Here is a 26,019-nt window from a genome sequence, read left to right on the forward strand (position 1 = left end):
TGGTCTTGGAACTGCCGTTCTCTTAAAAACAAACACGCCTCTCTAACACAATACGTCCGTGCAGCATTGATTCAACCTGGTGTAATCTGTTTACAGGAAGCTGGCAAGGGCTCTAAACCGCCTACTTTCCGACAGCGCAGATCCCAGAGTGGCATTGCTGGTGAAGAAGGACTTGGCAGTTACATACGATAGCGACTCCACCCCAGAAATTGCATCACAAACGCTCACTATATGGCCCGCAAAGAAGGGGCGTCCAAAAGTAGTAATCTGCAATGTATTCGCAATGCCCACGGACTATAGGTGGCGCGCCGTGCTTTTCAAGATGGCGCCAGGAGGAGGGTCAACCCGTTTGTTAGCATAGGAACAGATAGGACGTGCGGACGTAGGGCCCGTGCCACTTTCACCGGATGAAGTCATGGGCCGCGCTGAATTGGATATGAGACTAAAATACTTTCCCAAACCATGGAAAGTGCAAAGTACCCCCCACCTAATTATTTGCTGCGGTGTGCAAGGTTATATTTCAGCTCCGTTACCGTGCATAACGATGCTTTGCGAAATCCTGTGCGTGCTACATAAAACTGCATGAACTAAAACTGACGTATGAGCTGAACGGCACACAGAGGTAGTACGTACCGAGCCTGCCTGACGGATTTGCCGCAGTAGTAGGCCGCCAGCGAGTAGCGTCATCGCTGCAGCACGGGACCGCACGTTTTAACGTGGTTATGGTTTGCAAACATAATACGCCGTCGTCATTACTTGCGCAGTCGGGAACGCGGTATTACGTCTTCAACGGAACACGAGCATTTAACATCCCATTCAGTAGCGCTTGTGTCACAGCCATGCTGAGACCCTAGCCGTGTGCAATTCACTTCACTCGCATGTTGCAGATTCGATCAGCCCGATCCAAACATGAATATCGAAAAGAATGCACACGTGTGCTTTTCGCAACGTCGAAGAAGTTAGCCGAGAGGCGTAGATTGTGGCCGTGACTGCACGTTCCATCGCTCTAACCATTTCGCTTCGCTGGTCGAGCTCGAGCACACGAGTTGGCGATGAGGCGCTCCATAATATCCACAATAATTGTGATACATGCAATGCACAAGAGGAACTATGCTTTTATTCTGATCTCGCTCAAGGATATTATACGTTAAATACAATCAAAGCGACTTACGAGCGTGAAAGAACATTAACGCACGAGGGGACGTGAAGTGCAACTCGCTCCTCGTGAGTTCAGCTGATCGTTCATCGTCGCTGTCACAGCTGTCACTCTCGGTGCTTTCGCAGTCTTCAATGTCCAGTGAAAAATCCTCGTCGTCAAGATGGTTTCTTTCAACATCACTGCTGAAAGCAATCCGAAGAAATTCCTCCGCCGAACGACTGCGACCACTCCGCGTCACCACGTTTACAATTAGAGAGACGTCTGGGCGCGACGAACATTATGCTCTCGGATCGGTCAACGAGCAAATCGCTTGCAGTGTGCTGCCACCTATCAACAAACGTACAAAAACAAACGGCGCAGCGCTGGCTATGAAACCAACACCAACACACTGGCGAAGGACGGTGTGGAAAGCGTTCGCTCCACGAAAGGCGTGGAGCAGACGCGTCCTCGAATGATTGAAACGTCGCTCGCACGATTAGTAACAGCGCTTCGCTGACAAAGGATAGAGGCCATATTTTGATGTATCGACAACTTGAGATCGCTGAGTTTTACAAGAGCACATCGCGAGCCCGCGCGACCTCCCGCGTAGCACTGACCAATGCTATATACAAGTAAAACAGGGTGAGATTCAACTGAATATGTCAGACGATAACATTTAACTAACCTACGTGCCTACAGAAAGCCTTGCGAAGCTGATAGTATGCGTACGCTGTGGGCTAGCATTGAAAGCGCGAGTCGCCACGTATTTTCACGAAAACTTCGCGCCTCGCAAGAACGCATCAGATTTCTCGTGTCACGGAGGGCCCGGTTCACTGATGCAGGGAACGTGCAAAGTCGTAGTGTTCCTTCCTTGCCAATGCGTTAACACTGAGGTTAGCACAGCCGAACAACGGAGAGACTGCGTAGTGCTGCCATTTTATCGTCTGCTAACCCTCCTCGAGAGGACGCTCCTGAATTCCGCTTGGTGGCGCGACAGTCTATGGGCATTGCGAATACAGCCCCCCCCCCCCCCCCAGGCGCGTTCGGCGGACTTTGACAGACTGCTATATGCACTCAATACTAACACAACCGGCAATGATCGCTTATTCTTTCTGGGCGACTTCAACGCGTGTAGCACTACCTGGGGCTATAGAGTAGATCGTCCGAAAGGAACAAAGCTGTTGGAAGTAACCCAACACTACAATCTAGAGCTACTTACGCCTCCGGGTGTACCAACCAGACTAGGAAATAGCGTCACAGGAGACACCACCCCAGACCTTGCCTTTACAAACAACATGCGGCAGGTACAATGGAATAACCTCGGGGAAACCCCCGGAAGTGACCGTTATATAACACAGATACAATGCAACGCCACCCGCCTTAGACGGCCGCTCGGGAAAACGAAGGTAACAGACTGGAATAAAAACCGCGAGGCGCATGAAAACAGACTCCACAAACCAGCCACAGCGCAAGAGTGGGGCGAATACATCACTGAAATCCATGCTAAATTTACAAAGACGTACCAAGCCACAGTGGACAGACCGGCAGTAGACAACCATCTAGCACACCTGTGGGAGGCCCGACGGGGCCTTGTTAAACGGTGGAAACGCTGAAGGCTTAACCGTAAATTGAAGCAGCGAATCGCCCAGCTAACTAATGAAGCCAACACCTACGCTGCAGCGCTCACGCAAACAATTGGCGAACTTTCTGCGACTCATTAAAAGGCACCTTAGGAACCAAAAAAACGTGGGCCATCTTGCGTGCAATAAACTAGCCACTGAATATAACGGGAGCGCCGACCAACTTCTCGAGGAGCTTGCAAAAATCTATATCGGCAGTGCCAGGTCCTCGACGGCGGGAAATGCAACTGGGCGACAATACATGGGGTCACCCAATCCCAACCTAGACGCTCCAATCACGGTGGAGGAGCTCTATTCAGCCGCTCAGAGCTTCCAAAGAAACACTGCCCCGGGACCTGATGGTGTCACCAACGCTATGATCAGGAATCTAGACAGAGGAACATTACAAGATTTTACTGACTACCTTAACAGCCAAATTTGGACGCCACAAGGGGACCTACCCGCCCCGTGGAAAAGGCCAATATAGTCCTCATACCCAAACCAGGTAAACCGAAAACACTGAATAACCTTCGTCCTATTTCTTTGACTTCGTGTCTGGGGAAGCTGTTTGAAAAAGTCATACTGCAGCGACTTGAATTACATGTTGAAAAACAGCAGCTCATGCCCAATATGATGTTCGGCTTCCGCAGAGGTGTCTCGGCACAAGACATTTTTCTCATACTCAAGGAGGAAGTATTGAATCCACCCTCAGGCAGTCTGGATAACATAATCTTGGCATTGGATGTGCACAGAGCGTTTGACACTATCTCTCACGAAACGATACTGCAAGGATTGGAAGATATTGGATGTGGCCAACGCATTTACAACTATGTTCAAACTTTTCTGCGGAACCGCACTGCAACTCTCGCCATGGGTCCTATAAAATCCAACCCCTTAAGTATGCCCAATCAAGGCACACCGCAAGGTTCTGTATTGTCTCCCTTTCTTTTCAATGTCGGGCTACGCAGATTGGCCATAACGCTGACTCATGAAACCCGCCTTGGCTTTGCAATGTATGCAGACGATATCACCCTTTGGACCACACAGGGTTCCTACGGGGCACGCCAGGATACTCTGCAAACTGCTCTGAGTATAGTAGAAGACTACCTAAAAAAAAGCCTGGATGCGGTGCGCACCCGCAAAGTCAGAGTACATTCATATACGACCATATAAGTCCCGGTCTCGACGAGCACCAGAGCTAACATTTTACTTGGGAGGATCCCCACTCAGAAGAGTTAACACCCTTCGGATACTCGGCACGTACATTCAAGAAACAACGAGCGTCAAGGTAGCCCTGGATAAGCTGAGGTATACGATAAAAAGCCTGACAGGACTTATTAGAAGAATCTCCAGAGGAAATAATAGCATGACTGAACACGACACGCTCAGGCTTGTGCAAGCACTGGTTTTGAGCCGGATTACATACGCCCTCCCTTTCCAGGTAACACGGAAAACAGAGCAGGAGCAAGCCGACATAGTAATTCGACTTGCGACTAAAGCTGCCCTTGGACTACCTACTAGTACAAGCACTCAACACCTGCTAGCACTGGGGGTGCACAATACTTTCGAGCAGTTGGCAGCTGCCACACTCATCTCCCAGCGAGAAAGGCTCTGCGGCACACCACAGGGGAAATTCCTCTTACAAAGACTCAGATTTCCAATCTCACTGCAATATTGCTCAGAAGCCACCGACCTACTCTCACAAAATATCAGACAACGCATCGTGACGCAGCCCATCCCCCGCAATATGCATCTATACCACCATAAAGGACGCCGCAAAGCTCGAGTACAGAAGCTGCAACGACTAAAGGACGAACCTGACGTTTACTATACAGACGTTTGTCCCTACCCAAAGCAGCAAGGGCAGCTCCCGCCTACGCTGTCGCTGTAGTCAACCGGGGCAAACTTGCCAACTCCGCGACCATACTTACTTCATCCTCCGCGGCAGCCGAGGCAAATGCTATCGCTCTCGCCATTCGAATGGCAGACCAACAAGGTATCTCTGCCTACGTGGTCTCAGACTCGCAGGCAGCTTGTCGAATGTACCTGAAGGGCATATTACCAAGAAGGGCCATCCAGCTACTGGGAAGCGAACTCCTCTTTGATCACGGGATAGTCTGGTGTCCGGCCCATACGGGCCAGGATGGCAATGAACTAGTTCATTGCCAAACTCGAGTACTCAGCGGCCGAGCCCCACGACCACCCGCCACTGAAGAGGACACAGATGATGGGGTGACACGGCGTGGCATCCTAGACAAACAAAGATTAGATCGCCGCATCGGGGCACCTCCTCACAAGGACCTCGACAGACACCAAGCGCGGGACTGGCGCCGCCTGCAGACCAATACCTTTCCGAATCTGCATAGGCTTCACGTCATGTACCCAGAGCGATATCCCAACGCATGCCCGTGGTGCGGAGATATTCCAACACTTACACACATTACCTACCGCTGTCCCGAGCGACCGGCTACAGTTGACACAGGACATACGCACCCAATACACACGTGGTCGTGGGAGGCGCGACTCGCTGAACGGACTCTGGGAAGCCAACTGGCAACCCTAAGTCAGGCCCGCCGAGCCGCCATAGGCTCCGTGCAGACGTAACTCCGCTCGGCGCCCCTAGCGGCAAGAAGCGCAGATTTGGCAGGATGCTCTGACGCGCTCGCAATGGGGTGAAGTCGAGGAACTATGCCTTTTACGATGACTACACTTTTCGTGCTTCTCGCGCTTGGCTAGTGACCAGAGCGACGGTACGTCCGCGTTATCAACACGATCAGTCAGCCGCAGGTGGTGGACGAAAAGAAAAAAATTCGGCAGATCCCAGGTACCGTGGGAGTCGATGTTATACGAATCATGCGGCAGGTGGGTGACTGTGGCGTAACTTTTTTTACTGGTCCACACGTTACAAAATGGCGCTAAAGATTTGTATAAATTTTATACGCACACATATATATGTTGAAGAGCCGCATATGTGTTATATAGCCAGTTGTTTACGGTTGGGTAACGCTGCCAATGGCAAAGTGGGTATTAACAACACCAGAAGCGGTAAGCTGATATCTAGTACTTATACGTGTCCCGAGAACGCACGCACGTTTCACGAACCCGTGTGCATGTGTGCAGGAAGTTCTTGAACAAGGGCATCATCGCCGTGATCAGTGAGTACCAGCAGCTTGTCATGACTTGTTATAGGATCCGGTCGTGATTGTGGTGACGAGGCATTCATTTGTAGTGAGGTACGTGGTATAGTAGAGCTGCTGGAATTCGTGGATGCCTCGGTCATTTCGTCGACAAATTGTCTGTCGACAGAGCCGGCGACATGTCGGAATCTGAAGCCACCCTTTGCGTTGGTGAGGTATAGGCTCCGTGCAGACGTAACTCCGCTGCCCGAGCGAAGGTGTCCCTAGCGGCAAGAAGCGCAGATTTGGCGGGATGCTCTCACGCGCTCGCAATGGGGTGAAATCGAGCAACTATGCCTTTCACGATGGCTATACTTTTCGTGCTTTTCGCGCTTGACAAGTGACCAGAGCGACGGTCCGTCCGCGTTATCAACGCGATCAGCCGGCCGCAGGTGGTGAACGATAAGAGTTATATAGCATAAAACATCGCTTCGCGCTTGCACCCCTCCTCGCTCCACGCTCCCGCTGTTACGTCGCGAGTTTTGCGGGCAGTTCGTTTTGTGTCGGTTGCGCCATTTGTAGCAATGCCGAACTCCAGGAATAGTTGTTGCTTTGTTGGGTGCAATAACAGCTACAGGAATTCTCCGGGCACGCGTTTTTACCGGTTTCCATTCAGAGAATATGAACGGAATCGGCGTGAACGGTGGATAACACTCGTTCGACGGCAAAGGGAGTTTTGTGAATAGATGGGGCATTTTTTTTCTTTGCGAGTGAGAATTTATGGATGCTACATTGCACTACAGCAACGATGGCTAATTGGATGCCTGAGCCGTACAGTAGAATATGCAGCAGGCACTTTGTAGGAGATGCCAAGAGGCGCACCCAGCACACAATCCATCGACATTTCCTGAGCGCTACAAGTTCACACAAATGGAAAGCGCTTTTTTATTCAGCGGCCGTAACAGTGCAATTGCTGGTATCGCCAGTTTCAAGCTGCCGCTGAGTTCGCTGCCGCGTTAGCCCGAGGGTGATAAGCTGTGATTGCTTAGTGAGCGAGGCGGCCTGCGTTACGCATGCGCAGTTTCGCTCAACGAGCTCGTCACCTCCGTTGCTTCCCCCAGCTCATGCATTTTATGTTGCCGCGTTCGCCTGACGACACACGAGGTCTGGCAAGCAAAAGGGAAAGAAGACGCCTCAGGCGAAGAACCAAAGCACGGCGCAGTGGCTTGCCGCTACCTGCATCGTCTGCTCCCATATCCCGCCAAATCTGCTGCCGTCGCCGCTTTGGCGCTGGAGGCAGCGCGCGCCTGGGGCGGCTCCTAACGTATGGACGGTGCCCATAGGCCATCGAGGGTGGTAGGCCTAGATAGTGCTACGTAGACCAACATCAGTGGATGGTGTTTGTCGTATTTGTAGATTACCTCGGCGTATGTGGCATACGTAGCCTAGTCTACAAAGCGGCTGTCAATCAATCTGGCATCATCCTCGGTGAGCATGAGGCCATCGCCCAGCCTCGTAATAAATGAAGAGGACACTGCGTCGTTCTGGTGGATGAAGTGCACTTTACGATGCTGTGATGTGAATATTATATGTATTTTCGTTAATGTATTCCTCCGGGGTCGCGCAATGCTTCAATATAGCTTGCTGAATCATAGGAATACAAACGTAATGTTTATTAGACTGTTATAAAAGCGGGACCAACACTGGAACTACAGACGTTAATCAGATATAACGACTGTATCGTAGGAGCACACATTGTAGGAGTATCATGTAGTGTTTCTTGCTTTCTTGTAAAATTAGATAGCCAGCACCACAACCACAATTGACGTTGCACCGGTATTACGCCTGCGTAGGCTGTTTTTCGAAACCAATTTATAGACCTGGCGTGGCTCAGTGGTAGAATACCTGATTGCCACGCAGAATGCTTGGGTTCGATTCCTGCTGGAATCGCAATTTTCATTCTTTCCATTCGTTGAGTCAACGCTGCCGATGTTGTTTTTTCTTAACCCTTTAGCATTTAAGTTACCAATGTCTGTTCTCGCCGTTCCTGGGTAGACATAAACTGTCAATCACCTGTGGCGCATACCCGTACACCGCGGCCCGTGGTAAACGGGTATGTGCCACACGTGTCTAGTGGAAAGGGTTTGACGACGTACGCGACAGCATTTTAACGTTATTCATGTCATGATCCGGCAATCATATTCGTGAAATCGTCTTACACTCCCATGCAAATGTTGGTCTACACCAAGTTAAGGAGACGATCATGAGAGCACCCAGACGTAGGCGGCTGGATAGATAGATAGATAGATAGATAGATATATAGAGAGATAGATAGATACGTAGATAGAAACGCTCAAAGTGCCAGAGGTTCGCTAAGAAATGCTTCGCATTTAATAATATAGCATACAACATCGCTCCGCGATTGCACCCCTGCTCGCTCCACGCTCCCGCTGTGACGGCGCGAGGTATTTTCGCGGGCAGTTCGTTTTGTGCCGGTTCCACTGTTCGTAGGAATGCCGAACTTCAGGAATAATTGCTGCGTTGTTGGGTGCAATAACCCCTACAGGAATTATCTGGGAACGCGTTTTTACCGGTTTCCATTTAGAGAATATGAACGGAATCGGCGTGAACGGTGGATCGCACTCGTTCGACGACAAAAGGGAGTTTTGTAAATAAATAGTTTTTTTTTCTGGGGTTGCATTTGCCCGTGATTGTTGATCTGCGAGCAACACCTCTTCCACGATGCCGTGAACGTGCCCCGCTTCGAGGAGGTCCCTGCCCTTCTTCAGGTTAGCTCCTCGGAGGAAACTATATCACGTAGCTCTCTGAATCCAAACGTAATAATAATTGGCACGCTTTGCAGTGCCATGGCAGCAAAACACGAGCCACGACGACGAACTCGGCTGCACTGATTAAGTCGGCGCAGTGAATGCAGCGCCATGGCCGTTCGATGGAAAGCGTTTTTTTTTCATTCAGTGGCCGTGACAGTGGAATTGCTGGTATCGCCAGTTTCAAGCTGCCGCTGAGTTCGCTGCCGCGTTAGCCCGAGGGTGATAAGCTGTGATTGTTTAGTGAGCGAGGCGGCCCGCGTTATACGTGCACAGTTTCGCTCAACGGGCTCGTCACCTCCGTTGTCTTCCGCCAGCTCATGCATTTAATGTTGCCGCGTTCGCCTGAGGATACACGAGGTCTGGCGAAAAGAAGCACCCGCGCTAACGCTACGTTCTCGGACAGCTGCTAACGATTTGACGTCTTTTGGAAGCAAACGGGAAAGGAAACGCCTCAAGCGAAGCACCAAAGCACGGCGCAGTGGCTTGCCGCCGCCTGCGTTGTCCCGCCAGATCTGCTGCCGTGGCCGCTTTGGCGCTGGAGGCTGCGCGCGACTGTGTGGCTCCTAACGTATGCACGGTGCCCATAGCCAGTGGAGCCTTGGAAGAAGGGCCCCGCCCGCAATGAACCACATTTTTTTTCAATAAATGTTGTTTCTCTCTCTCTCTCTCTCTCTCGGTGTATACGTTGCGTGCAAGTTGAAGCAATGGTTAGAGCAAATTTCAAAAAACGCCAGGTTAACAACAGTGTTTCCTAGAACTACATTGTTTTCGCGTTTACCACAGCACGGCAAGGTACAATCACTCTGCGCGTCGTAAAACAATAAAAAAAATAAGCAGTTGTTCCGTCTGCGAATACAACCGATGAGCGAAGCTCGTTAGAAATGGGACGCACACGACTATGTACGCTTTGAAACTGTTTGTTTGCGCCGCGCCCCTTGTTTATTGCGCAACGTGCGCCGAACGCCGCGCGTGCCTTATTTTTTTTATTCTGTTTCCTTTTTCTTTTTTTTTGTGCCGCGCGTGGCGTTTTATAGTCTTTCTGCGCCTGCGCCGCAGCTATGTTGCAGGGAGCTGCGATGGCGGGGTGCGGGCCTAAGGAGCTTCGCTCCTAAAAAAAAAGAACTCGAGTCTGCACATAATGGGCCGCTCCACGGCAGCCGGTTGCGCCACTCAAAATATTCTAGTACACTTTAACGAAATTGTTTTATGCCGGGGTCCACCAAGACTTTGATGACGTATTTCCGTCACGGAAGTACGTCAGCATAATGAATGCCATTAGATGGTCAAGAAAAAACTTAAGACAAAGTTCCGTTGACGGGAATCGAACGCATGATCTCCCGGTCCACGACGATGGATTGTGGGCGTTTAGCCCTGAGCTACCGCCAAACACATTACGGAGGCGACATAAACGCGCCTTTTATGTTACACTCTTGCCTCTCACAGGGTGACCTTAGATGAATGGATGCTATGAGCGTCCCCTTTATAACGGGGCGGTGACATCTGTGCCGCCAGGCTCCAAAAAAACAAGAAGAAGAACGCGCCGTTGCAACCACCGTCCCGTTCGGCGCGTTTCCAAAACAAGTTTAATTTCGTCAACGTTTTAACACAACGTGAGGTGGCGGTTTTAGCGCAGGCCTCACTCATAGCATCCACCCATATCGACAAATAGCTCTCCGACGCTCGCCTGGCTGTCGCACCTCGTTCCCCGCTCGCCCTGTGAGAAGTAACGGCCAGGCTAGAGGGAAGACACGGCGCCCGTAGCGTTTCTCTTCGCATTTCATGACGCTTTGGACGAGGGCATATCGAGCATTAGGGGGCGATCGGAGATCTCTGTTCTGCACCGTTCGTTCGCGTTCGTTCTGATGAGCGCACGCGATTGGCTGAAGCCGGAGAATTCTTGCCACTCTAAGGGGCGTGGCCACTTCTTTTTTTTGCTTGATGTTTTCTTTGTTGGTTACGTCATGCCGCGTCATAACGAGCATGTCGTCTGCTACAAACGAACGGAGCGCGTTCTTTCGAGCGAACAAGCGGCTATGCACGGCGTGGATTGGATTGATGCGGCGGTTTCGGCCAGTGCATTTTGAGAAAATGGCGGTGGCTGGTGTTCTCCCGTTGTTTCTCGACGAAGGTGCAGAGCGATTGGAGGTGCGGAACGAGTTTGATGAGGTGAGCGAGTATGAATTCCGGCGTCGCTTTCGTTTCTCGAAACGTACGGTACGTTGGTTGTGCGACGAATTCGACCCCGTCATCGGGTGCCAACGAGCCAGTGGGATTTCAACAGAGCGGAAGGTGTTGTCTGCGCTGAGATTTTTTGCCAGCGGATGCTTCCAGCGAGCTGTCGGCAGCGAGGAATTCATCGGCCTGTCGCAGTCGTCCGTCAGCGAAACCAACCACGAGGTGGCACACGCCATTACTAGGCAGTTTTAGAATAGCATACGCTAAGCTTTGCGTACTCTATTCCTTGCGGTCGCGCCCACTGCGCATGCGCCATAACGCTAACCGCGGTTACCGTTTGCGTTCCGCCATGTTCCGCCCGCAAAAAATCCGAAATAGCGTGCGGCCCGCAAAGCGCCTTTGCGGCCGGGATCTCGCGAGATCTCGAGGAGATCCCGCGTTGCGTGAAATCACGAGATGGCTTTAGCCACAACTACAGCCAAGACGAGCCGCTCGGGAAGCCAGCTTTTTCCCGCGATATTTGAATCGGGGAAACTGCAGCGATGGAGCCGCCGGCAAAGCGTTTTCGCTTTACGATCGAGGTCGACATTTACATGCTGCGTAAGGTCCGCGAGCAGGACCCCTACCACCAGGGTGTCGGAACGAAATGTTTTTCGTTTCGGTTTTAGTTTCGTTCCACCGCAAAAAGTTCCGTTCCGTTTCTGTTCCGGAACGAAAACAAAATGTTCCGTAACGGTTCGTAACGGTATTTTTTATGGAAAAATTTGAAGTTAAGGTAATCATTACGAACATTGGATTTGTGATGTAGTTACTTGCCCTGCTCTTAGGAAAGTGGGACAAGGGTAAAATACGTTCTTCAGAGGAGCGGAAGTAACTGTACCACGATTTCTACCAACTAGCACAAACCAGTATTAATTTCAAAGTCATAGTATTTATTTTCTCAAAAGACAAATACGAATTTTGCAGTGGGCTCAGTGCTTTGTGTCAAGGGAGTGAGTACGATCTCAGACGCAGCACGTCATTGAGTGTACTCTCTGATGTGCGAGACCGCTGTTCTGATAAAGAGATCGCCAGGCCTGCGCGACACACGCAGCACAGTGACAACGAAAGCTGGAAGAGCGGACTTTGTAGAGCCCGCTGGAGAGTCTCTTGGGGCAATAATACAAGTACACATGCAAGGTACCCACTACACCATAAATCATCCCAATTCTTCTGAAGTAGAGAAGTTCCCACTATGCCATTTTTCGTCATTCTTCGGACTCTCGTTGTACACGCTACACATATGTAAGGCATTATGTGCACTTTGCGCTGTGACTGATGATGATAAAGAATTATGGCTGAGCACTTTGCAGTGGGTGGGAAGCAGTGTGGCGGAATGGGCGCCTCCATTCCATTTCAATTCCATTGCGGGAAATTAGAACTTGCCGCAATTCCATTCCTTTCAATTCCTCGGAATGAAAAAAACTTGGCGCATTCGGACTCTGTCAATGTAATTCCTCCACGTAAGAAAGGCATCTTGATAGTTTTATCGAGTTAAGAATGAACGCCCCATAAAGCTGATGTCATCAGATGCATTAAGAACTGCAAGAGTACGCAAAACAGGTTACCGAGATCGAGGGATAGTAGCTTGGTTACATATCTCGTGTAGTACAACCACCCTACTAATTCCCATAGGGGCAGTTCTCCCGCTACCTATAGTATTTGCATGGTCAGCATGTTTGAACGAATGGTGGTGTTTTAATATTCTTTATGCTTAAATGTGTTAATGGTAAAATGACGACGTAGTCTATGTTTATGCTGACAAAAGTAGTATTCAAGAAAACTAAGCAGTTTTGGCACGCGTCTGGAGCGGTTGGGAATATGGAGAAAAATAAGATTTGGTTAATGAGGAATAAGACCCTCTAGATCTGCTGCTTAGTTCGAACAGTGCACCGCTCGGGCACCTATTTGTGCCTTCGCATCGCATACGGAACACTGGGCCGCACTGCTCGTCAGCACTCACGCTTGTCAAGCGCTCCTCGCAAGCATATAGAAGCAGTAGCGTGGCACTGTTGTGGAAGACCCGACTGCCACGCAGTGGGCGCTGGTTGAAATGCCATCCGATCCTAGAAAATGTTTCTCATTTATTTTTTATATCACGCGTTAGCGGTCATGGACACCGGCGGCGGTGGACAATTATGGCGCCAAAATCAGCTGTTGTGATCTCATAACAGCTTTCGCTGTAACAAACTTCGGCGCCGACAATGCCCTCTCTACGCTGGCCTGCGTGGCAGGCGCGCAAAAATCCACTTGCATTAATATAAACATCTCTGGTTGCCACTGTTTTCGTTTTTCGCACAATTTCAACATATCTTTGCTTTGGAATTCCTGCCAGAGGTACGCGCTAATACCGTACCATAAGATATGCTCACATTGTGCGAGCTCAGTTGCTCCGGATTGCGAAGTTTTCTCGTGAACCGAAAAACGATTGAAAAAATTTCGTTTTCACTCCGGAACGAAATAATAGATAAAGTTTCGGTTACGTTTTCGTTCCGGTCCAAAATATCGTTTTTTTCGTTTTTCGTTTTCGGTTTTCGTTCCGTTCCGACACCCTGCCTACCACAATCCGACTCTGTGGCTCACTGTCGCGGAAAATTTGTCTCTGGCCCTCGGCAGGCCAATCAGCGCGCGGGCGATACGCGAGCGCTGCGACCTGCTGCTCGTTCAGCTTGCACAAGAAGACCGGGCCAACTTGAGAAAGTAAGTGTGCTATTAGTTTAAACAGTATGTAGCACTGTACTCGACGGTGCAGTGCTTATGCGGTTCAGAGCTGAACGTGCAGTTTGCGCAGGTCGGGCACCGAGGAGCAGTACGGGGAAAAGGAACAACTTCTCCAGCAAATTTTTGATGTGGCGAGAAGCCACGGATACCGCATCCGCCGTGGCGCTGCAAGAAAGGCGGCAAGCACCAGCGCCTCATCGTCGCAGGCGCCGTCAGGCGTTGACAGAGCGAAGCGCTGAGTCGCGTCGGCGGTGCGTGACTCGGCGTCCGCAACTCTACATGCCGAACCTGCGAGCGGGGAGGACAGCACGGGTTTCGGCGACCAGGTCCCCCCCCAACCTGTGTAAGTTTGTCAATTAGTGATTGAATGAATAATTGTCGTTGTGGATTCAACCAAGTTCCCGCAACATAGTGGCGCTTGAGGGCCATGGCTTTGTGGTGTCGTCTGCTACGTAGTGAAGGCACGACAAACCTCAGTTAAATTAATGCAAGCAGTCCTATAAAACGGGTGCTCTTGTTTGAAGTGAAACCTTTTTAGACGCTTTTTCAAGTTACTGCAAAGGCTTGCAGCATTCGTTAACACTAAGGCAAGCCTACAGATGTCACTGTATGTGCGCAGGCCTGCCTTGGTATGTGGCCATGGATGGTGCATTGTCGTAGCGTGCACGAGGGGGCATGCTTGCTCTCACTTTACCCACTTTACGTGCTTTGCAACCCTGCTTAGTAACAAGGAGGCACAACAAACATAGCAGACAGTTTTCAAGAGCATTGCGCGACGATTTTAAATGCGATGGTAAATTAGACAAGTGGCGTGTTGCAGTACCAGGTGGTAAATTGGGAAATGGATTTCCGTAATAGTAGAATCAAGATGTCATGCCATATCGAACCTTTTTAAAGTTATGATGTTCATGAAGTAAAGAAGAAAAGGTAATGTTCATGTCAACTGTTCACTAGAAAATGAAACACCTTACTGGAAACCATGATTCCCCCGCTAACAGTTATTAATAGCTCACAAACAAAACGAGAATGTGTTGCCTAACGAAGCGTTGCAATCTTTAAAAAAAATAATTTAATATAGCGTTTCCGTGGCTCATTCACAACAGGTGCCATGTGCAGACAGCAATCATTCATTCTTGAATCAGTGTGCACAATGTCTTTGCAAGAAAAGAGGTGTAGCAAGCATCTCCTGTTGCCTGTACATGTTTGGATTACCGCCATTGGTCGCACAATTGTGTATATTTAACGCCTTTTTAAAACTGCTTTAACACAGCTCCGTAAGGAAAGCGTGACTCTACAACGTTTCAACCTCTCATGACTTTGCGTGTCATGAAGCATTTGTGACATACTGAGATAGTAACTGTGTCAAGTACAATACCGTGGACTGTTGCCATTTCATTTAGGGTCGACAGCTGTGTTCGACAACGTGGAAGTCGTCACCACGGCACCAGAGGAGCCCTACGAGGTGGTCGGCGACTTCTCACAATCATCTGCTGCTCCACAGGAGGAGACTGCGCCAAGCACTGCGCCAGTAGCAGCAGGAGGGGCGGGGCAAGCAGTAGGCGCTAGTGGTGCTGCAGGTGCAGCAAGGGCACGACGAGGTAGGTTGGACAGAACAACTGTGGCAGCAACAAATTCAAGTGAATATGTTGTAATATTGCAGGCTGAAAAGACAGCCGAACTACAAAAAAAGGAAAGGAAATGTTAAGTACTTCGGTTACAGTAGCACGCAATAAGAAAAAATACTGGAATCGGATACAACCTTTAAAAGTCTGCCGCACTTCCTCCTCAAAGGGGAACGAACACAAGCCTGTCCAAATGGGCACTCCCTCTACAGTAACGTCGTAGTTCAGGCAGCTCGTGAACCCATTTTCACAGAGCATTGTCAAGTGCATGCATGAGCAGGATGGTTTGTTTAGTCACAGAAACAACCGGCTACCACGCTTCAGTAATCCTGGCTGGACCTCTGCAGACCTTTTAGGTTGCATCCGACTATTACTGAAAGAACACATTTGTGAGACATGCATGTGGAGAAAGTGTGGCATATGAATACCATATGCCACACTTGCCCGTGGTCTCGGGCCTTTCCCGAGACCACGGACGCGAAGGAGCGAGCAAAGGCGGCGTTCGCTCGGCTCGGGCGGATTCCTGGTGTGCTCGGGTGCGTCGATGGCACCCTCATCGCCATCCAAAAGCCCCACGGCCTGAGCCCCGCGGACACGGCGAACTACATGTCGCGGAAGGGGTTCTACGCATTGAACACCATGATCGTGAGTATTATTCATGCATTGTATACGTAGCGAATTGTTTCATTTGTATTGTTTAAATTTTCCGCTTTACTGCGGCTGTTGCGACAGAACGTTGCGGGAGCGATATTTATTTTCGATCTATCCAGAACGGGAGTGGGTTCGCTTCAGGGCACCTCGGTTAGGATAAGCAATGAAAGCATTCGACGCGGGCGGAACTGTGGTTCAGCGGCCTCCACATTGCATAAAATCACCGCTACTCGATCGCTATGTGTACACTGAGCCTTGATTCTCGGTGTGGATTTGTTGAGAGTAGCCCTCCCAGAATGTGCCGTAGTATATTCGCTGCCCTGTGCTGCGTCCTCATTCTTCATTGTCGTGCTGGTTGTCATGGATAAACTCCTGTGCATTACATACGTATTGCTTCATTACCCTTTTTCATATGGGAGCTTTTAATGCTCTATGTAGTTTGTGATACATTGGCTTAAACATGCAACAGTAATTGGATTAAAAGCCTGCTCTGGCCGGAAGCTGGGTTGTCCCAATCAGTAAGCATGCAGACTACTTTTTTGACACTGCCTTGACGAGCCCAAGCCCACGTGTTGAAGCTTATGGTATAAGTCCTACCTTGTCGACGGCTCGTTGATAGCTATGTTTGAATAGTCGGTAAGAGTGCAGACAGATGTAGTTACGTGAACATGAGTTTTTCCGAAGTCTTTTATGGGTACAAATTTGGCTGAATTGAATTCTGCAGACATGTGATGCCGACCTCTGGATTCTGGATGCAAATCCATGTTTCCCGGGCTCATGCCATGACTCGTGGGTGTGGCGGCGGAGCCCTCTCCGTCGGGACCTGCAAACCGAACTGCGGCCTGGTGAATGCTTGCTTGGTAAGTGCTGGCAGTGTTTGCAAATTCAAGACGATAATTCCACGCATGCTCATTGCCTTATTTTGATGTATTTAGGTTTCAGCCACAAAAACTTTTGCCAACGCTTGGCACAGACCGTGTCACAATGTCGAGAAAGCTTCATTATGTTATGATCACACGCACGACGCGAATAGTCAAGTTCATTCGAGAGCTTCTGCGAGCACCAGCGATAGCACTGGAAGTTTCGATGACTGCTTTATAAAAGACCACGCGTTCCACTGATAGTCAGATTACCTGAGGACTGTTCACGCCGCTATCAGCTCAGAGTGCGAATGGCTTGCATGTTGTATTTTCAGTTTTCGGGCACAAGTTCGCCAAAATGAAAACGTTTAGTCGAACATCCCGACTGCTGCCTTTGTCAACATCACAGCCACGTGACAATATCACTACAGCTGCCATGCTTCTTGTGCAGGAGACTCTGGCTATACATCAGAATCATGGCTTCTGACACCAGTGCCCGGTCGACCAGCTAGTGGCACCCCTGAGAGCGACCAGAACAAGGCCCACACCGCCATGCGCAATGTTGTGGAGAGGTGCATCGGGGTCCTAAAAAGCAGGTTCCGCTGCTTGCATCGTTACCGGGCCCTGCTCTACAACCCCGATCGAGCAGCCACCATCATTGCTGCTTGCGCAGCTCTCCACAATATTGCACTAGCGGCACGTGAGCCTGCTCTCGAAGGGGACGACGATGACGACAGCGACAACGCTGAGGTGCCCCCATCACTAGCTGAGCTACCACCACAACGGGTGCAAGCCCCACAGCAGGTTCACCTGAGGGGCCAGCAGCAGCGCAACAGCGTGGTTAACCTCTTCAGAGGACCACGGGGCTCGCATGCCGAGCACCTGCGTAGGGTACGCCGCCGCCTGCAACGACCTTGGCAGCGTTGCGTGGTGCGTGCTTCTCTTTGTTCATTGTGTTTGTCACTGGCTTGTTTAAAAAAAGGTCAATTTTTTTACTACACTTCTAACGTTTTTAATGAAACGGGATGCAGCTTGCAATGAATGACCCCCCTTGTAACATATGGTGGTTCACACTAAGCACAAATGAGAGCTCAGCTGTGAATGGCACACGGTGCCATTCACAGCCACAGTGGTAACCTGTAAAGGCTGTTTCAACAGGACAGCAACATGGGCTAGCTTTTGTGCAACAAGGATCGTGGTAAACATGAAGTGAACGACATGGGTGGTATCAGAAGTAAAATTTCATTATTTGTATTGCGAGCAATGCACACATAAAGCAAAGTAAGTGAATGCCCCTCATATTTAATGAAAAGGAAAATATAAAAGTATCTTCCTTTTATATTATATACATGAAGTTATAACAACGTGCCCATTACTCCGCATCAAGATACACACTTCGCAACACAAAAGTCATTGCAGTACATGAAAACAAGGTACAGTTGTGCCCAGATATATCGAACTCGCTAAAAAACTGCAATTACTTTGACATATCGAACAACTCGACATAAAACTGTTGAAGATCTTACTGCCTCTTAGGCGCATACGTAGGCCTTCTGCAACTGTTTTACAAGAATGTATGAAAGACACCGTCATGGCAATGCACGGGAATTTTTTCATTTTGTGTTTTTTCATAATTTGCATTTGGCGACGCACAGTTATGTGCACGGGTGAGTTGTACACGCGAACATATCGTGTGCACGTCAATGACAGCTGTACGTACTCATCCGGCTCCGAAAGCTTCTAGTCTGCCTTGTCTTCGAGAATCGTACTGAGCATGCTTCTTGGGATGCTCTACACGGTGGAGATGAAGGCTTCTTTTCCCCATGTTCGGTTGTATTAATACCACCAACTTCGCAGAGATTAGCATAGCTTTTACATTTTATGACACGTATCACGCTAACAAAAGGAGCAAAGAAACGAACTGTGATCCGCCAGGTGGGCACATGACGAGAAATTTTGGCAGAAAGCACTTGATGGCAAGCGATAATTTCTACTCGCTGCGTGTGGAACCGTCGTAATCACATCGCTTTCTCTAATGTATTTAGAAAGGCCCCCTTTCCATGAGGAAAAGCGAAATTCTGGCGATGGAGAGCCAACCTCTTGGGGAGGTTTGTGCTGCCCTGTTCGATGTATCATATGTTCTGGCTGTTTTTTTTAATGTAGCTACACATTTTTCTATACAAAAACATTTAGATATAAACGATAATTCAATTTACCCGAGTTCGATATGGTTGATTTTGACTGGTTTGTCAGAAAGAAAATGAAACAAAGGAAAAAAGTACACCACGATAATGTACCATGCACTGTCACATAATGAACATATATGGCCCTGGCTTTTGTTGTTTCGAGTGTCGTAAACATAAATGCACATATTGAAGTATTGCACGTAATGTTCACAAGAGCACTTCGTCGTCAAATGTCCACTGCCGGATGATGAATTATTACTGATCTCCAATTTATCCTATATTATACGAGCTCAGTCCACATCATCACTTATAAGTTGAAATGGTAAATGTAGCCGCCTTTGTTTATGTTTCATATTTCGTGGTAGCCGTTTCGTTGCTTTAAACATTTACCAATTGTATGTCCGATACCATGGGAAGCGGGCCCAGGTTCATTTGATCCGACTAGTGTTAACTAACTAACTGTCTGGTGCCTTCCGTTCTTCTATGACTGATTGTGCTGTTTTCACACCTGTAAATGTCACACTGAACATTTTCCGTTCAGGTATGCAGCGCTCGGTCCTCACTTCTTGGCGAAGTTTTACACTTTTCGCTTTATGGACAACAGCACGTTGCCCATCGTTATTTGAGAATGCCTGCCCGAATGTGCTTCAGCCCATCATTATTTGGCAAATTTCCTAACTTAAAGTAGGCTTGCTTGTAAGTGACCTAGATAGATTGTAGTTTTCTTGTGTTTGTGAACTTTCTTCTTTTCAGGCCATTGAACATGAATCTTTGTCTTCGGCATAATTATATTTAGCCATAATTTGTTGTTGTAGGCCCACAATCAATTTTTTTTGCAATTCATCACCATCATTGCTGAACAACCATATGATCTGCAAGTTGTTGGTTGTTGATACGCTTCCTATTATTATTTAATCCTGTTGGTACCCACTCCTGTTGTCTAAACACTTCTAAGCAAGATAATGAGTGTTTGGGTGTTGCTACATTTCAAGAGTGTTGTGCGACCTGGACTATCCACAAGCACTCTTCCTTGCTTTAGGATGTGTCAAAATTACTAGAAAACACACAGTGCACTGTTCTACACTGTAAACATAACTACACTACACTGCACTATGCACATATACTACAAAATTTTCTGAATGTATTATTGTATGATGAGATTTAAAAAATGACATTGCAAAACATGCTTCATAAATGCAACCATACTGTGCTATGTACATGTACTACAAAACTGCTGAATGCATAACCTCGCATGATGAGATCAAAAAACACAACGACAATGGAGGGCACGATTTACTATTGCAACTGCTTCGTGCTATGTATAACGAAACAGCACATCAGTACCTATGATATGCAGGAAAAGAAAATTCACAGGAAAAAATTGCAGGGTGCCAGTGAAACAAAGCACTATACCACAGCTCGTGATGTGAAAGTGAAGAAAAAAAAGATTGCAGGGTGCCAGTAAAAGAAACCAACATACCACAGCTCCTGATATGAACATAAAAAAATGAAAAACGAAAAAAAAAGATGGCAAGATGCCACTGGAGCGAACCAATAACGTACCACAGCCCGTGATATGAAAGCGAAAAAAAAGGAATACATAAGAGAAGAAAAAAATCACAGGGCATCAGTGTAACATACCTACAAATCACATCTCGTGATATGTAGGGAAAAACGGAATACACAAGACAAAGAAAAAACACAGGACACCACTAAAGAAACACACCACAGCTTGTGATGGTTAACAAACAAAAAAACAAATACTATATACAAATGTATATTATGGCGACGGTGGCTGCTACTGAAGCGCCGCAGTGAGGGCCCGGGCGAGGGCACCGACGCCCTGCAGCTCGCGCACGACGTCATCAAGACTCCGAGCCTGACGTTCAGCGGCTGCTCGATGACGCCTGGCCTCGTCGGCGAGCTGCTGCAGTGCCTCGCCCTGCCGCCTGGTGTTGTCGGCGAGCAGCTCCAGCGCCGCGGCCTGCCGATCGCCAACATCGCGCAGCTGTGCCAGGAGCTGGAAACCAAGAAATGTGTTGCCATTATCATCCATGCATTTCTCGCTATGGACTCTTCGCTGGAAGCTTCTCTTCGTGAAGAGTTTCAGTGTGCGTAACAGTCTCCTCTCTGTTGAAAATCCACTGGCCCAACGGCATCCATGAACGGTGCCAGTTCATCGCACAACCAATGTACATCGTTTGGACAGACCAAAACGGTGCTAGAATTCATTCTTGCTCCTCTCGTCAAACGCATCTCGCACCTCCAACCACCTCTGCACAAGAAGAAACCAAACAGCCCTTTCAGGGCTACATAATCGTTTGCCCGGCTTTACGAGATTACCGACACAATCTCCTTCCGAAACTCCAGTTGCTGCAATATGCAAAAAATGCAGCAAATAGGTGTGACACAGGTGCAAAATGTGCATGATGGCTATGTAATGTATTTGCATACAGAGTTCTTTTTACAGCATATATTAAACAATAGCGCATTTCCAATTATGCTTTAGAAGCATGTGACACAACAGGGAACCATCACGAGACGTTACACATTTTTCCAACGCAAATTTACTATGTTTCACGATAACTGTAATGCAGGACACCTTATTCCGTCTGACAGTCATGCAGGCAGTTAGCTCACCTACAACTGTTTTCCACATTTATTTTTCTTGTGCATAACTTTATGGCCCACATGTTATGCTTTAACTAACATATACCTGCACGCATGAGCATCACCTGTGAGCATGTAAAATCATCTGCTGTTAATGAAGTTGGTATCTACGAACCGTGTTAGTCTGCTGCTGCTGGTCTGCCACGCGAGGCAGTAGACTGCGGGCAGTCGTCGTCTGCTGCCGCCGCCGTCGTTGGCGCTGGGGTACTGAAAACATAATCAATCCTTTTTACTTCACAGCAGACCTGCAGCAAAAGTGTTTCAAGGCTCTGACATGGTAACATGAAAATGGGTTATTTTATTAAACTACTGACACTGTTAATAGAAAAACAACGGTCAAACTTACGAGCTGGGGCCACATCCTCTTCGGACGAGCCAGCGGCAGCCGCAGCAGGGCTCACGAACGCCTGTTATAGTAAGAAGTTTATTTATTGACACATTGAGTACAACAAGCAACATGAAGAGCAAGGTGTGAAAGTTCACCTACAAGCCGCTGGTGCCCGGCATGTCCCCGACTGAGACCCTTGGCGGTGCGGGCAACGGCTGAGGGCGGCGGAAGTCCCCAGACAGTGCACGAGCCTGCAGGCTCTGCTCTGGGGGAACCAACTGTAAGCATACGTTAAAAAAAGCTACATCGCAATCTTGCCCCTAGTAACAACAGTGCAGCAACCGAGAGCCACACAAAATTCCTGGGGATTATTGTGGCGAAAGTGTACATATGCTAGAATTACCATAGCAAGTTTTTTTTTCGTTTTTTCGACAGGTGTTTCAACAGCGACATGCTATGCCACTCAAACTTTGGGGAGAGGAGGGGAGGGAGGCTAATCCACTTGCTACGCCCCTCAGTCGACTACGGGGTATGAGAAATGGTTTAGAACACTTAGGGTTCTCCAATGAGCTTCGAAGTATAGTTCGCGGCTGTTGTGTCGTCATTGCCATAAATGTGACTGCCTCGCACGCTGTTCTCGACGGCGCAACGTGTTAACATCTGAACCTCAGCGGCAGCCCAGTGATCCAGTCGAAATTATTTGAAAAAGTAAAACAAACCGCGCGTACTCGAACGAAGCTAATGAGCACACTAGTTCGCAGCACAGAACAGGGATATTCTAAGGCAGGGCTTACCGCTTCCGACCGCCGAAATACAGGACATCGCGCACCGTCGACCCTCGAGGTCCCAGTCAGCTGCAAGATGCGGCCGCGGTAGCCGGACATCTGGCCGCCTCCGGTGCCCCTGTAAAGCACAAACGGGATGCGTAGGATGACCCACCGAGATACAATTGTGCTCGCACTCACCTGTGTTCTTCCCGGAGTCGTATGAGCTCCTGCTCGGCGTTATAGCGCTCCTTCCGGCAGAACGCCTGCCACTGCGCGAGAGACATATGCGCAGGGCCTGCCTGGTTTAGGAGCGCTATAAGCTGATACCAGAGCTCCTCCCGGTCCTCCATCGTGAACGAGGGGTCCAGCGGGTACGAAGGCGTTGCGAGCTGGGCGTGCTCCTCCATGAAAGCCAGGAGGAGCTCCCGTTGACGCTCAGACACCCGAGGACAGACACGCTCCTTCTGCCTCGACGACATTTTGAAAATATGCACCACACGCAAATTTCTTTGTTTGTTTTTAGCGTGCGCGACACCACCTAGCGCTCACGTTAGAAAAAACTAACACAAATAAATACCAGTAATCAAACCTATTGCTGTCTGAGAGAGTGTTTGAGCTTGAGAAGAAAAAACAATATTTTTCTGTAAAGTAATATTTATTAAAAGGCGAGAAACGCTTCGTTTTGGAGTATACGGTCCCTGTGGACGACACAGGATGCGCGTCTACTTCCGGGAAGCTCTCCGCTCCACGATTGGCTGTCCCCTTCCTCTCGGCGTTTCTCGGCGGGAAAGCTGCGACCTCCTCTCTCCTTTGTGACATAGGCACCGCAGAACGAACGCGAACGAACAGAGATCTCCGATCGCCCCTTTAGTGTTTATTATGCACCTGTTGATGCCATCTTTGCACGGGATTCACCATATGCGGAGTCCACGTATATGTTAAGAACTTCAGCTACCGCAAGGGTTAAATCATGATCATGGGCGCTTGTCGTCGGTACGGAGGTGTGCCACTACCGAGCCGAAAAAACGACCTCGGCTCTATGCTGGCCCAACATGCATGGCCGACCTGGCCGTCCATGGCCCGAGCATGGCCAACAAGGAAGGGCCGAGGGTGGAATTGGTTAATGGCCTCACACCTGCCAACCTCTGGCTGCCAATATAGGCCCAAGGCCATATGCCGACCTTGTAGACATCAGGTGGTGCGCAGCTGGATTAAATAATCTTGTGCAAATAATCTAGTGCAGTCTAGTGACAGTGCTTGTGTTGTTTGATTATTACTAGGGGTGTGCGAATATTCGAATCTTCCGAATATTCGTCGAATATTACATTCGAAATATTCGTATTCGATTTGAAAATCGTCTATTCGAAAAGTTTCGAATATTCGATAACTTCGAATATTGAAAAAATCGAATATGCGATTCGATTATTATGAATAACTCGTCTTCCACATATCTGCTGCGTTCGTATAGCTAAAGACGTTGCCGAGAGGAGCGACAAACATCGTAAGTACACGGAGGCACGATATCTGCCTGCGACGAGCGCCCCAATGTACGTACGATTTATTGCTAGTGCATCTCCGACGTGCAGCGCTGTTGGCGATCATGTAACCGTACATTTTCAATATTATGCGGCCGTAACTTGCCGCACTACCACTCGTTCACTATGCGGGACCACTTGTGAAGAAAGACAGTGACCATGTGACTGGTGGCGGACTGTAGGCACCTTCAGATACCCCAGTCTGGCAAAGCTTTGTCCCATATACCTCCCTATACCAGCCACTTCTGTTCCAAGCGAGCGTGCCTTTTCAGTGGCAGGGGGGGAGGGGTGTTGTCTCTGTTAGAAGGGAGCGCCTGCTGCCTGATCATGTGGAGCAACTCATATTTCTTCATGATAACATCTAGTCATTACTTTCATTGTGCCGTGATATTTGCTTGTGTTGTGATGTGCATTGTGCTAGCCTGGACATTGTCTTCTGGAGATGTTATGTTGCCAGTCAGGCTGTTAATGTTTTTTTTTTTTTCAAATAGCTACATGTTAAATAAAATATTGTTACTGTGGAGGCATTTTTTCTTTGATATTCGATTCGATAATCGAAGGTGGATATTCGCATTCGATTCGTATTCGAAAAATTTGATATTCGCACACCCCTAATTATTACCCTACGTCCCGTTTTCGCGCTGTTTTCATCGCAGTAAATAATCTAACTAGTTTCCGCCTACCTTGCCCACATTACACTCGAGAACCACACTTTGGTGACAGTATTCTGCAGTCACCTTTATAGCAAAACAGCAGAGCAAAAACAGGCAATGGAGACAATACATTGCAGTAAATATTAGAAAAGAACGCATTAGTTGCGAGCTTGAACAAAATCCATAAAATTTGTTCAAGAAGTTCACAGGTCTTTGTGTCTTTTCTAAAGATGCTCCAAAACTAAAATATGGTTGATCTAGCAAGTGTGGGCCTCTGTTAAAAGTCATGCTCTTTCTTGACTTGTGTCATGCAGGATTTCCTATCACTTACACTATGCCAACTGGCCTAAGTTAATATGTCATCAGAAACTTTTTCTACGTATATGTAGCACCACACGTGTGATGTTATATAGTGTGTTCGTTACAGCGCATGCAGTACAGCGTGTACTCGTTTGGACCTTTGTGTCTACTGATATATGTGGCCTCCAAGGCTGAGAAATAAGGCTGTGAACCGCGGCCAGATGTAGCTTCAATTGCAGTGCTTACAAGAAGGCATACACAAGGCCTTCTTTCAGTAAATGGGATGTCATCATTAATTAAATTCGTGCAACTGCTACGTATCACTAGCATAAACAGGAAACTGGACCTTTCAGTATAATTGTTAGCACTAATGCATCTCTAAAAAAACTGTTCAAGAAATGAAGCAAATCTATGAGACTTTCTGAATTTTAAACAGTAGGACACTGACTTGCACGTGAGATGAAAAATATTGAAATTTGAATATATCTGGTGTATTGCAGGTATGGGGAAAATTTCGGAGGGTGGCAATGGACAATTTGGCAATGGGCTACTCATTTATTAAAAAAAAAATTCGGCAGATCCCACGTACCGTGGGAGTCGATGTTATGCGAAGCATGTGGTGGGTAGGTGACTGTGGCGTAACTTCTTTTACTGAGCGACACCTTGCAAAATGACGCTAAAGATTTGTATATATTTTACACGCACACATATATATGCTGAAGAGCCGCATATGTGTTATATAACCAGTTGTTTACGGTTGGGTGACGCAGTCAATGGCAACGTGGGTATTACCAAAACCAAAAGCGGT

At 48.4% G+C, this 26,019-nt stretch overlaps 2 protein-coding genes across 2 annotated transcripts in view; one reads left to right on the top strand and one right to left on the bottom strand.

Moving 5' to 3' along the window:
- LOC119386593 (piggyBac transposable element-derived protein 3-like) overlaps positions 1–26,019 on the bottom strand; it is a 318,613-nt gene that overhangs the window by 44,205 nt on the left and 248,389 nt on the right. The window lies entirely within an intron of this gene.
- Positions 15,658–17,948, top strand: LOC119385432 (putative nuclease HARBI1). Its single transcript, XM_049413990.1, has 4 exons — positions 15,658–15,906; positions 16,637–16,772; positions 17,224–17,663; positions 17,931–17,948. The coding sequence occupies exons 1-4, from the start codon at positions 15,658–15,660 to the stop codon at positions 17,946–17,948; spliced, it is 843 nt and encodes a 280-aa protein (XP_049269947.1).

The sequence above is a fragment of the Rhipicephalus sanguineus genome, chromosome 3 (genome assembly GCF_013339695.2).
Source record: "Rhipicephalus sanguineus isolate Rsan-2018 chromosome 3, BIME_Rsan_1.4, whole genome shotgun sequence".
Classification (NCBI taxonomy): domain Eukaryota; kingdom Metazoa; phylum Arthropoda; class Arachnida; order Ixodida; family Ixodidae; genus Rhipicephalus; species Rhipicephalus sanguineus.